Source organism: Hesperophylax consimilis, chromosome 26 (genome assembly GCF_061612785.1).
Source record: "Hesperophylax consimilis isolate HC1 chromosome 26, BYU_Hcon_1.0, whole genome shotgun sequence".
NCBI classification, from domain to species: Eukaryota; Metazoa; Arthropoda; class Insecta; order Trichoptera; family Limnephilidae; genus Hesperophylax; species Hesperophylax consimilis.
The window spans coordinates 3,091,745-3,105,555 of record NC_142861.1 but is presented as its reverse complement, the minus strand read 5'-3'; the positions used below and the strand labels follow the sequence as shown (position 1 = coordinate 3,105,555).

General features: G+C 33.8%; 1 protein-coding gene across 1 annotated transcript in view; it reads right to left on the bottom strand.

Annotated features, from left to right (window-relative positions):
- The window catches only part of ttk (zinc finger and BTB domain-containing protein ttk), a 67,547-nt gene that overhangs the window by 41,474 nt on the left and 12,262 nt on the right, over nt 1-13,811 (bottom strand). Inside the window, exons 2-3 of the mRNA XM_089647614.1 lie at nt 10,240-11,235; nt 7,432-8,151 (exon numbers count right to left, since the gene is read on the bottom strand). Coding sequence (XP_089503740.1) covers nt 7,432-8,151; nt 10,240-10,972 — 1,453 coding nt within the window. The 5' untranslated portion in view covers nt 10,973-11,235. The remainder of the gene's footprint in view (nt 1-7,431; nt 8,152-10,239; nt 11,236-13,811) is intronic.

Below are 13,811 nucleotides of genomic sequence, written 5' to 3'. Positions count from 1 at the left end.
TTTTCCATTTGGCCATTTTCCAGATTGGGCGTGGTAAAAATAATGAGACATTTATATTAAAACAGTTAACAACAAATCCATATTTTCTTAGATAAATGAATTTTGTAACAACAAAAGCAATACTTCAAAATACCCACAAATCATTATATAGTCGTCCCAGAGAGAGGTTGTACGTATGTCATCGACGATAGTCCTCTTCCTTGTCACACGTCTTGTATGAAAAAGAAAAGGACAGAAGATACTAGAATGATGACGTCACATACACTATCTCTTTCCGGGACCACTATATTGTTGCTTTGATATAAAGAAAAATCATAGTTTTTGGTTAATTTGGTGCATTGTGTATTTGATTTAGTAGAATAGTGTGTAAAAAATAAAAGTAGGTAATTTTTTCTGAAAATAAATCCTTTATTTTAAAATTTTATGATAATTTTATAAATAGTACATCTAAAAAACAAATCATAACAGGAAAATCTAAAAAAGACAACAAAAATATTCCGCTATTAGATAGCAGAAAAATAAAACAAGAAAATAAACAAAGGAGCTTCTGATATTTCAGATATTTACTTAAAATATTTCAAATAAAGCTGCTATACAAAAAATATATTTTAGCGTAATATGAAATAATATTTTTTGGAACGGCCATTTAATAATCCTTTGAAAGTAAAAAATAATTATGTATCCTTAGGAAATTGACAATAGTAATAAATAAATAATATTTGTATAGTTAAATACTTAATAAAAACAAAATAAACATAAAATAACGATTAACTTAAAAAAAAACCTTTCCAGTAAATAAAATATCAAGCAATATGCAGAAGGCGTTTGGAGGCCTAATTGATATTTTGTAGAAGTTTATCTTAAAAATAGAAAAAAAAAACATTAAGTTACAACAAAATCAATGCTAAAAAGCAATGATAAAAAAATAAATAATTATATTTATCAGGATTTAAAAATAGTAAAATAATAATATTTGGAAGCGAAAACGGGCAATTAAAAACAATAATATTGATATCATCTGAACTTAAATAAATTAATAGCGTTTTTAATAATTATTGCCGTCAGAACACATTAATTAACTGTAATAATCTAATCAACTAAATGTAATAGGAATCCTCGAAACTGAGGGAATATAAGGGGGCAAGCAACACTTTCAAGTCTTTAACTTTACTTCACTTTAGAACCTTCAAACAAACCGTCGACCCGGCGGGTCACGTTCATCAATTAACGGCAATTCTAATTTTCCCAAATTATTTCATTTATCTTTAATCACAGAATATCTGCCGAAAGCTGCCTACGAGAGGGAAGACGGACACCAAATGGGCAAGATCAGATCATATTCTACTAATTACCCCTCAGGCGAATTGGTTCGGTTTTGGGAACAGCTCATATAATGGTCTAATAGAAATCATTGCATCTCCCTTACTATCATGGTGAGAAATACAATTTAAAAGGTGTTAGAAAGAGAAAACACCACGCTTTATATTCAAATCTAGAAGTTATCCACAAAATGATTGAAATGTGCGCCTCTATGAAACCGAAGGTTCCGACTGCAATTTTAGAAAATTACATGATTTTTTTTTTAATATGAAACGACAAAAAGTGAGGTGATGTTCATAATAAATTTGTATAATAAAATTTGTTTTGTTTTTGTTACCAGTAATTTTAGCACTGTGTTTAGACGAAAATATATAAGGTGAGCCATATTTAATGTTTGCATTAAAATTGAGTTTATTTCTAATAATAAAATTTGAAAGGGTATAATACACCATTTATTTGCAATTTTAAAACCAAATTCGCCGACATCAGGCAGCGTCTTTAAGAATTATCGCTTTTTTCTTGCCAGAGGCCTGAGAGGTTAATATAATCCAATATCAATCTATCTCCACCAAGGATGTCCACATAATATCATCAATTTGTGAAAAACACAATCGTCAATAAACTACACAGTTCAATTGAATGTTTCCCATTTGGCTGTCCAGACCAATTTAGAAGCCTAACCACCAGACAGAAGATAGAAACGCGAGAACAATAATTTCACAAACTACCCCTCAAACAGATTACATACGTCGCTAAAATATTTAAATTACTAAAAATAAAAACAGCAATATAATTAAGCTTGTACACAATAGAAGCTAATGCTTAATTTTCTAACTATGAATTATTAAATATAGCCTCAAATTTTCAAATTGCAGGGAACGTATAATTTTAAATCTGTCAGTTATATTATACCACACAAAAGAATGCTGCGCAATTTTATTTTCGATTATACATAAAAAGATGAATGATATTATAAAGTTTTGTAATAATTGATCGCTGAAATTAAAACAACGGCGTGAAGATTTATGATCATTGTACGTCTTTAACATCAATGTGAATCTTCACAACCGTTCAATGAACAAAATGGCAAAAGCATCCTATATTATGTATGCGTAGCATTGAATTGTATGGTATTATTGCACAAAAACATAATTTCACTACAAAAGCTCAACCAAAATTAATAATTTTATCATCTGTAATAAACTGACGAACATACTAAAATTTATTATTGCAGGAAAAAATCATATTTCTAAAAATTTACTTTAAAGTGTATTATTTAAGTAAGGTGTGCAAAGGAAAAAAGAACTAAGTACAAAAATCATATCAAATTCATCTTACCGACAGTTCATAATCACCGTTAATCAAAAATTATAATTTGTAATTAAAACATCTATAAATGGATTGCAAATTGCAAGATACATACTGTTTAGCACCAAACTTTACCTTTAGAGGTTCTTGTAACAGTAGATCTTCGTAGGCCACCTTGCGATATATTTTAAAATCCTCCAATTCACAAATTAGTCGAATAAAAACATTAAAAAAATTTCATTTCGAACGTGGACCGTTTTTCATGTAAGTACAATAATATTTGTTTAGCAATACGGAATATAATTTATCGTTTGCAACAATAAGTCAATAGGCACAATTATTATTAGTGTTATTTTATTAAAAATAATTCTTGGCAAGATAAAGTCTGTAGAGAACAAAGGAATAAACAAAAACAGGTCTCAATTGATTTCCGTTTACAAAAATAATTTTTGAGTGAAATTCGGTTAAGTTTTATATCATTGAGACAAATTTAGTAAATTCCATGTTTCTATTTGAAACTTTTGTATGAAATCATGCGTCAGTCGGTCGTAAAACATGGTATTCATATACCGACTAAAGTAAAATAAATAATAGCAACATTTGAAAGATTACCATGTTTGTGACCGACTGAGACAACGAGTCGAGGATTAGTAAAAGTTAGCGGTTTCGTCCAACCACTGGGAGGAGGACGTTCGTAATAAATAAAATAATTTAACAAATTCGATAACAATTTGAGTTCACGTTAGACAGGAAAGTTTCCCATCACCTTTGGTGTGTATATGAGTCAACGAGGAAATAAATAAATAATAAAATTGCGATATAAATAATAACTCAATGACCAAGAAAATAAAAGATAATTATAACAAAATTGAATAATATTAATTAACAAGGCATTATAACGTTGTAAAATAAAACTCTATGCTTTTATTCTCCAATCACCTAATAGTAAACAATAAAATATAAATGAAATAGCTCGACACTGTTGTTTAAATATCTATACATAATAAGACGATGAGCCCCGAGGCAGAGTTACCGGTGGTTGGCTACCACTTGTCCACCATCTTTTCTACCAATAAATAGTTTGGATTACTCAGGTAATTGATCTGCGAGGGGACCTCTCGCCAGCATTATCATTATCCTACTAAACTTCATCCAGCCAGTATAGGTACACAAGTATGTTTCACATAGTTAAATTAAAACAAGTTTTATGAGTGATCAACAACAAAATACAGCTAAGTTATTACCACATAAACAAATCTTCTAACTTCAATTATAATAATAAGGATAATTTTACCATTACTAGCTAGGGTGTTTGTAGATAGGGCACATTGTAATCTAATCATTAATTTTATATTTTCTTTGTCTCAATTGGAAGCTGCCCGTGAGATGTACATAAATACCATCTTCATTCAAATGGTTTTAAAAATTACCTTTCTTTGTTTGGGTCACAATACCAGCAGTCAATACTTAAAAAATGGGGCTTACAATGTTAATTCCTTCACCCGCGCTTCATCCAACACGCATCCCCATCCATTTTGATTCTACAGTCTTGTGTCAGATTAAAATCTTTCATTTTTAATAAAATATCACCACGTTTTTTCCCATCCTAACAATATATAATTTATCAAGCATTTCCTTAAGTTTTTTTTTTCATCTAAGGCAATTGAGAAAATTTTAAGTCTTCTATTAATCTCCGACACATACTTCATTTTGCAATTGTGAAATAAAAACTACTGTCTATGGTTATAAAAATGACCGAAAAAGGGGGGAAATTTTTCTAAGTTTCAAATGAATATAGCTTTTGGTCCCGAAATGCCAATTCATTTTTATAAATTAAAATCTTTTCAAAGAGGTTTTTTAACTTTTAAAACCAGATTTTTTATCACACTACTTATAAGGTAGGCAAAGGCACATGGCTAGCACTAAATTGGGTAAAGTTTTTTTTTTGATTCTTAATAAAAAAGTGACCATAGACAAAATATCCATGAAAGAATATTAAAGGTATTCTAAATATCAATCGGTTTTTAAAAACCATAATGGAGTAAATTTTTGTCATCATAAAGACAACAGGCAAGAAGAAGTACATTTCAGTAATGCCTAGCCACGGGTGGCGAAAGCCCCCGTCCCTGCAGCTGGTGGACACATCACTTCGCCTAGTGTAAGTACCAAAATTTTACTAACAACATAATTCTTTTAAATAATATTCTAATATTGTATTGAAAATAAATTAAGTAATAAGCACATTATTAAAAAAAATAAGTACTACTTAACGCATTTAAGTTCCTAGCATTTTAAATTCACAATTGCAAAACTTTGAAGTCATATACCAACCCAACAATTTAAGTTTCTAAATTTTTAGTTAAAAAATATATCTGTAAACACTCAATACATTCCGACATCAATTAAATTCTATCAGCAAGATATCGGCAGCCATCAAACATCCCCCAACTCTTATTCATAGCTCTTCAACATTTCCCAAAATATATTCTTAACATTTAAATAATTATATAATTAAGTCAACAAGGAGTATAACTTTTCACCTAGTAAGTATAAATATAATATATTAGCGGGATATTTATATGTTTAAGATAAAATAATCAACAATTATAATAGCGCCATAATGAAAAAAAAACAATCATTTTCTTTAATAACACAGAAGGGACTCGTTTTAAATAAATAATCAATATATTAATTTGTCGGCCGATAACATTTGATTAGGGCCTTTGAACAAAGTAAATAAACTGGCTATTCTGTATCATTCAACTAATATAATATTTGAAAACAATGGTTTAAAGTTACAAGTCATTAAGTAAGCTACCATTCTATCCGCCCTGAACAGGTTGTAAGTACAGAATAGCTAGCGTAGGAACAAGAATAATGATGTAAATAGTATTTTTGACAATCGACGTCTGTTAATTATTGTAACATCGGCGGGCTGTTCAGACATCAGGCAAGACAACATGTTAAAATTAATCTATCTTTTTAAGTTTACAGACTGCCATAATTCATTTTTGACTTAAAAGCCATAAGTTATAATTGCTTAAAAATATTAAAATCAGCTGCAGAATGTGTGCAAATATCTTGATTACAGCATTTCGAATCTAGAAAATTAAAAAAAAAATTCATTTTTTGAGTATTTTGATAAAGCTCGTCCAAATAGTTTGAATTTATACGCTTCCTTGAATAAATCAAATATGTCTGTAACACGTATGACTTGTTAGCAGGAGAAAATTCATCCCAATTCGAGACGAGAACAATTTTATTTTTTTGGTAATTTGGTTGATATTTGCACAAAAAGAAGAGCAGCGCCAAAAACTTGAATTAAAATCAATAAAATATAAATAATCGTGTAATCTTTATAAGAACACACAATAAAGAGGCAACTCCTGTATTTTATAAACATTCAGTATTATATAATTAAAGTTCCCCGGGGCAAGTCTTGTTGTACAAGCATTCACATTTCTCGTAAATATTATAAATTCTAAAACTCTCAAATAATTTAATATTTTTTTCTTTTAAATATTTTAACCAACAATTCATTACACGAATATTGTTGTCGATAAGGCCATGAAATTTTGCAGTACCTAACTTAGATTTATACTTTTCATTTAAATAACCATCAATAATATATTATAAACTATGTTTTTTTAAGTTTTATTTTCTAGTATTTTAGCTCTCTTTGTTTTTCACTATTATTTTTCTTTAAGTATAGTTGCGTAATTACCCTGACTAACTATTTGATAAAAATAATAAAACTGTTTGCTAAATATTTTTAATTTTACAGGTGTAGTTTTTTTTTAAACTTTTCGTCACTTTAATTGAAAACGTTAAATATGTGAAAACAACGACGCTACTTGAGAAATTGTTTAAAATTTAAAAATCTGTATCTGTGATCTAGAATAATTGAATTGTATCAGCTACAAATCTAACAGGAAAATATCTAATTTAGAATTTATTCGTGTTTATAGTAACATTGTAATACTTTCCATTATATTACATGGTGGGGACAGGGAACCTCGGCAATACAAATATCATATTGTCGTGTTGGGTTAATTGAAATGTTAGCGAGAATATATCACAAAAAATATTGCACAATAACAGGGACACTCTCAAAATCCGAGAGAGTAATATTCGTAAATCACGCATTTCAACGAGTGAAATATCCTCTCACTATCGTTGAAATACGTATTTTTAGGATGTTTCTAATCTCTCGGTAAATTGAGATAAGACGCCCCGCATCTTAAATCATTGTTTTAATTAAAAATATATGAAATTAAGATTAGTAAAAATAATTTCGGGTCCATCGACAAAAAAATACTTTTTAAAATAGAAGACAATCAAACACATTTTTGGAAAAGTGATTTTTGCAATGACAATTTAAAAATATGGTTCAGTGAAAGAACTGCAAAGTGAGATTCATCGATGCAATTGTTATATTTTTAACTGAAACAAATCAGAAATTTGTCACAAAATCACGTTTTAAAAACATGTCCACGTTTCTGTTTTTTCGAAAGACGATAATAATGGAAAGTATTTTGAACGTAATCCAGAAAGTAAATTGCGTAAATATTTTGAGGCGAAGGTTAAGACGACGACGATGAACGATAAAATAAAATAAATTACCTCGTTACGAATATTGTAAGTGTCACGATGAAAAATGCTCTAGAACTTTCCGAAAAAAGCTTACAAAATTAATCTACAGTAGGAAAACACTACAAGGCATTGTAGGCACTTCTAATACGACCTCTAATGCTCCTTCAGCCCTCAAAATACCCACACGGAGAATATCTATAGACAGGCTTCAGACAGCCGATTGCGCGTCCTGGTTCTTGTGGATTATCTTCAGGTGAGCCACCATGTTGTCCTTCCGGGTGAACTCCTTCAGGCAGATGGGGCACGGGAACACCTTCACATCCTTCTTGTGGGAAGTGACATAGTGGCGGCAGAAGTTGCTGATGTGAGTGTAGACGCGAGAGCACACCTTGCATCGGAACACGTTCTCACCCTCCTTGAAGCAGAAATCTCGCACTGACTCGCTGGTCTCATCCATCTGCTGCTGGTTCTTCAGGTTGAGGGAAGTGTACCAGCCCGCCGCAGCCAGCTCCGGGTCTTGCAGGTTTCTGTGGTCCAGTTCGGAGGGGAAGAGCTGAGAGGCCAGAGCGGGCATGAGAGCCCCGTCCGGGGGGAACTTATCGAAGTTATTCAGGGCATTGTTAATGTTCAGGCTGGAGAGTTGATTGAAGAGGTTCCGGGCGCGAGCCTTGGCCGAGTGCGCCAGGAATTTCTTGTTCTTTGGTTTGAGGTTTTTGCTAATACTAATCCTGTGTCCTGTCACCGAGTCGCGCTCGTCCGAGTCCCTGCCGGTGGAAGGACTGTGCGCGATGCCTTGGGGAGTGTACTTGTATTCGATGGGGTCGTTGAAGGAATCCAGCAGAGGACTGCCTTCGGAAGGTTCAGACTTCATGAAGCCATTCTCGGTGGGGCCGTTGGAGTGTATGTTGGGGGAACCATTGTTGGCTGCATCTGTAAATATATCATCGGTTGGCTATCATACAGAATGAAAAGAGCTAAGTATTTCAGTCATATTTGATGGTGGAGAATGTCTAGGTTTCGAATAGAGAACACGCCATATTCCAGGAGGTGAAATAAGGTGGATGCATGGTGAGCAAGTAAAGTGTTCTTCGAGGACGTAGACAGACTCCAACACACCACCGGCGAGAACCAAACAAAAGGAAAAGCTCTTAGGGAATAGGCCTGGGCGTACTGTACCGAAACCAAACGCAATGTTTTGAACCGACGTTAGACCCCCGTTTGGCAGACTGTTCCTTCAACAACATATCTGTTCCGGTTGGTTGCAGTAAGGATACTGAATAAGAGTAAGAAACGACAAAGATCCCTCTGGCTATTACCCTTTGCTCTTCCCTTTGTAGCGCAGTTCTGAACGGCGACATGTTCAAGTATTCCACATTACTGATAGCTGACAAGATGTCTCAACTTACCCCTTGTCTTGTCTTGCCTCGCATTACGCATTACGTCCCACTTAACATCAAACAAACGGTCACTGCCCGAAACAAAGTGTTACGCATATGTCCCTTTTAGCTTTTCCCTTTTTTGATTTCCACTACCTAACGAAACTCCGGAGAAGTGAAATCCAATCAATGATATGTATTATTTATTTACAAGCCGTCATAACGGATTCCCAGCGCTCCTTCTAAACTGCACCAACAACTGACGAGCAATTGTCCGAGCAGCGCAGAAACGAGCGCTGCAAATCTCCGACAACAGATAGTACGTCCAATGAATCGGCTAACGATATCCAGCATAATCCCCAGTAGGTTTTATTTACAGAATGTTATATATATAACACAAGTAGGAGAATGGAAAATAAGTACTTTCTGCCACCACTACGGATAAACCATGTTACAGAGAGAGATGAGGAATATGGAATGTAGATTGAGACTATAATATATTGTGATCGCTGTTATCTCATTTCATTAGCTTCGGGCGTATATTACAATGATAGGAAGATGCATAGATGGAACATGTATTGTATACTTCATTTACATCCATAACCAAGGATTGGACGGGTGACGGGAGAACAACAATGTTACAAGACAAGCAACACTAAATCTAGCATTATTCCCGCGCAGAATTCACATCACTAGACACTTGTTAATATATTCAGGTGTTTAACAAACCTATTACATTATTTACACAACACATGTGTCTGTCTACCAAGGTTGTGTCGAGGATTCTGTCAAGGCACGATAAAAGTGCATGTTTTAACGAAATAACATCGAGGAAAATTCAATTCAACCCAACAAAACTTGTCAAAACAGTAAAAATGTAATTTTCTCAGATTCATTAGAAAAATAAATAAAACTAAGGTTTTATGGATTTATTTTAGATAACGATTTAAGCGGTTAATTTTACGAGATTAAAAAGGCATTATATGCAAGGTCCTTGAGGTGGATTATTATAATGCTGGTCCACTTCAAATTTATACAGAAAATCTGTTTGTACAACATGTTAAATAGTTATCAAAATCTTTCAAACAAATCCACTCACATTTAATACGGCATTGCGGTTTCATAGGCGCAGATTAAATGGTTGTAAAGACAACTTACTTTTAGTATTCTATCTGAAATGACCCAGTAAAATAATTACACAAGCTGTTATTTACTGACACATTTTACAAGGCTTTAGTTATTATATTTTTTTAATCAAAAAATATGAATTGAATCATATATTGTTTAAAATTTTGATAACCCTTCCATTACCAGAAATGCAGAAAAGTCACAAATAGGACAATTTACTAGCAAAGCTTCAATTAAATCGAATCAATGTAATTATACATCATTTCACGGAGGGAAAGAATCAATCGATTGACGCAAGAAAAAGTTGCTGAGCAAGTTTACTGCAGGCTTAATGTTTGTGTTCAAACTCTGGACAGCCAACGTCGGAGATAATCCAGCAATCTATCTTATAGATGATCTATCAATAATAGTTTAAAACGTCCCACCAAAGAATGCATTATAAAGTATATTACAACAGGTATGAGGGTTGACTAAATACAGGGATCCGGCCAATGAAGTAGACTTGCGGACATACCTGGGGTGTCGGAGCGGTTCTGCGGAGAGGGCGGCGGTTGGAGATCATCACCCTCGTCGATGAGGAGGGCCTCCTCGTCTCCGGAAGCGGGTTCGTCTCCCTGGAAGCTCTCCGCACCAACGGCTACTTCCAGACGTTCGGGTTCTCCCTTGACCATGGAGTGGTCGCGGGACTGATCCATCGATTCTTCACCACCGGATAACTTGCGCGGTCGTCCGCGTTTGCGCTTCGGCTGCATGCCGCCGCCTCCTCCGCCCAGCAGCGGGAGAAGTAATCCTCCACTCTGTGGTGTCGCCTGATTGTTTTGTGAGTTGCTCCCGCGGTGAAGGCGGTGCAGTTGCGGCGGTGGACCGAGAGCGGGCGCCTCGCACTTTTCATCGTTAACCTCTGTCAATCCTTTTATCCTGAGACTTTCGGCGACTCGTAAAAAGGCAGTTAGGCGTTCCTGGTCGACGCTCACTTCTCCCCGGTACATGAAGTCCAGGAGGCTCTTCATGTCGGAGTAGGGCACGTCCTTCAATATCACAATGGGGTGTTTCTCCTGGTGGTTGACAAACAGTGCCTGGAAGTAGGGGCTGCAGGCCGACAAAACCATCTTGTGCGCCTTGAGCAGCTGTCCCTCGACGGCCAGCGTGACGTCTGTGAAGGTCTCGGCGTGAAGGAGCTGGTCGAACACCGACAGAAGGTTGGACTGGTGGTTGTTCCACCGCAGACAGAATCTCTGAGACGCCATCTTGTATTTATTTTATTAATCAACTAGGCTCATCAATCAGTTCACTCCACTTAAGTGTAGTTTTGTAAAAATATAATTTCTCTCTATATAGATATTAACGGGTGTAAATATAAATATTTTCTCTGCGCCGCCTAACGATATCTTCATTTATTGTATTTCTTATTTCACTGCTCTCCTTTCAATCTTATATTAGTGTATATTTGGTTTCTTGGTGTTGCTTTCTGCAATTGTATTCAGAGATATCAATCTATCAATCGCGAGCCCTGGAAACATAAAAAAAAACAACTTATTAAAATCAAGTCATCTTAAAACACACAAATGGAACAAGAATACAAATAATAAATTAATAGAGAAGTCCCTCGAGAAACAAATTTGAAACTGTGTCTTTTGCAGTATTGTGGGTTTTTAGTGTGGAATCACAAATAAATAATATTAATGTGCGCTTTTTGAAATTAATTAATTATTTGTGCATAACATTGCTACAATGCTACATTTTAATTTCTGTGAAACTGGGCCTAAGGATGCATAGATTAGCTAACTCACACCATTTGGGCATTGTAGGTTTGTCATCGAAGAGCGGATGAACTGCCAAACAATTCGGTCTTGGCACACACTCCTTGCTTCATTCAATTTCATACATTGTCTAATACATACCCTTGTTATTCTGACTCAACAGGTTTACTTTATAGTGCCAGGAAGTAAGTATTCATAGAATGTTTTGCTATATTATATTCTAGGAAGTAATCAATAAGTACAAACAACATGTAATGAAAACAAATTTCTTTCGTTCAGCACCTTTTGAATAATAATTGCTTGCATTGTCAAACGGAGAGAGAAAATATGACATTTAACTTTTTCAAACAAACACGGTGGCAGAATAACATAATACATAACAACAGAAAATGTTATGAAATAATGTATGTTGACCACAGTGAGGTTATTTTATCAAGGAACAATACCCAATATGACCGCATCTCAAGCACTTTGGACTCATTTCGTTGCCTTTGAAAGTACTACACAAATATCAAAAGTTTACAGAATGCACCGCAATAATGAACTTGTAATAAAACATAGTCATTTGAAATTAATAATGATAAATATACAGAAAATAAGGACGTGCTTAAGGAGACACAAGGCTCTAATAACGGGGGTCTGCTCGAGGCTTAATTACAATATAATTCAAAAATACAATATTTTTTAATTTTTTTTTTCAGACTGATACCCATGGATGTAAGTTATTTATATTTAAGATTAATAAAAACAGAACCTTATCATTAAAATATTTTACGTAAAACAGTATGAAAAATTTATAAAATGATTTTCAACTATAAAATTAGCGGCAAGCACCAGATTTTATTTTTCAACATCTGAGATCTTAGTAATACGTTCATCAGAATTAATTAAAATAAATCCCGTAGAAAGATCAATTTGCTAGGCCTGCTAGGGCAAGTTCCGTCCGTCCAATGCACCGGGGTCAATTCATGTTTTTGCACACGCCTTCTTCACTTACGTCGTTATGATTCCCTAGGGTATCGTTTCGTCTTAATACGCGCTTAAAAAAAAATAAAGCACTATTTATTAGTCAGATAATAATGAGTAAGTATTTCAATTTCCGGAAATGGAAAATAACGCATTTTAATAGTTATTTCGTTACGTGTTTCAAATTCTATTATGAATTGCTGGACTTGTAGGTACATAATCAGGGCCAGCCCTGTGCCAAACGGAGCCTGGCGCTAATAAGAACCTGTATTAGATGTTCGGTATTATCAGCGCCTTGACTCCTAGGATCCTTGGCAAGTCGGCAATTCCTTTTGCACAGGACCGGCTCTGTACAATAATATAATAAAAATCTAGGGTAAGGAGAAAGATCTATGCAGAAGATAAAAGACAAGAAACAAGTTCTTAAATGCGAATACTGTTTAAATAATTTCATATGAAAACCTATGTGTATAATTTATTGAGTAAATTGATAACAATAATTATATCACCACTTTTATTAATAAACTGAATGTAGTTATCAGTATTGTGCAGAAAGAGAGATTATCTCATACAATCAGGACAATGAGATGATATCACATTTGACAGATTGACTGATACAAAATATTATAAACAGGGTACAAGACAAGAATATTGGTTACTAATCACATTCATATGGATAATATGTTGAAATTAAATGTTGTACAACAGCTGATATTCAGTTTTCGTGTCAATTAGCATGTAGCCTATGATCACAGTGGTTTAACCTCTCAGACAAAGACTTTTATTTACTATGTGTTCCTTTGCGAACTGTCAAAACGTGATAATTTTTGTGTTATTTACGAGTTTTGCTAAAAGCTTCATAACTCACGTTTTGGGAAACGTAGCCTCATTCTAAAAAATATTTTGGAAAGATTATGAAATCCACTATCGCATTGTGTTGTTATACGTAAATATTTGCGTTTCTAAATATACATTTTATGAAAACGTCAAAAATATGTAAAAATCGCTTACCATTATATCAAAGCCGTGAAAAATGTACTTTTTTCTGAGTATCATAAAGAAATAACACTTTATATATTGAAGAAATATAATTAAAAACTATTAGTCACCTCAAAATATTAACCGTCGAAACTAAAATATTTTTACTAAATTATTTAGAAACGCAATAAATTATGAACGAACAAGATGACAGATCCAATCGGCTTAGATAATGCACCTCTACATTCCATAGATATTCTTGAATACAGACGCGTAGCGTTATTCATTATCGATACTCTGTTTTTTAAATCATGGCAATCCGTATACTAGTGATGGAAATAAATCGATTTTTGTAAAATCTCGCGCGTTTACTTGAAAAGAC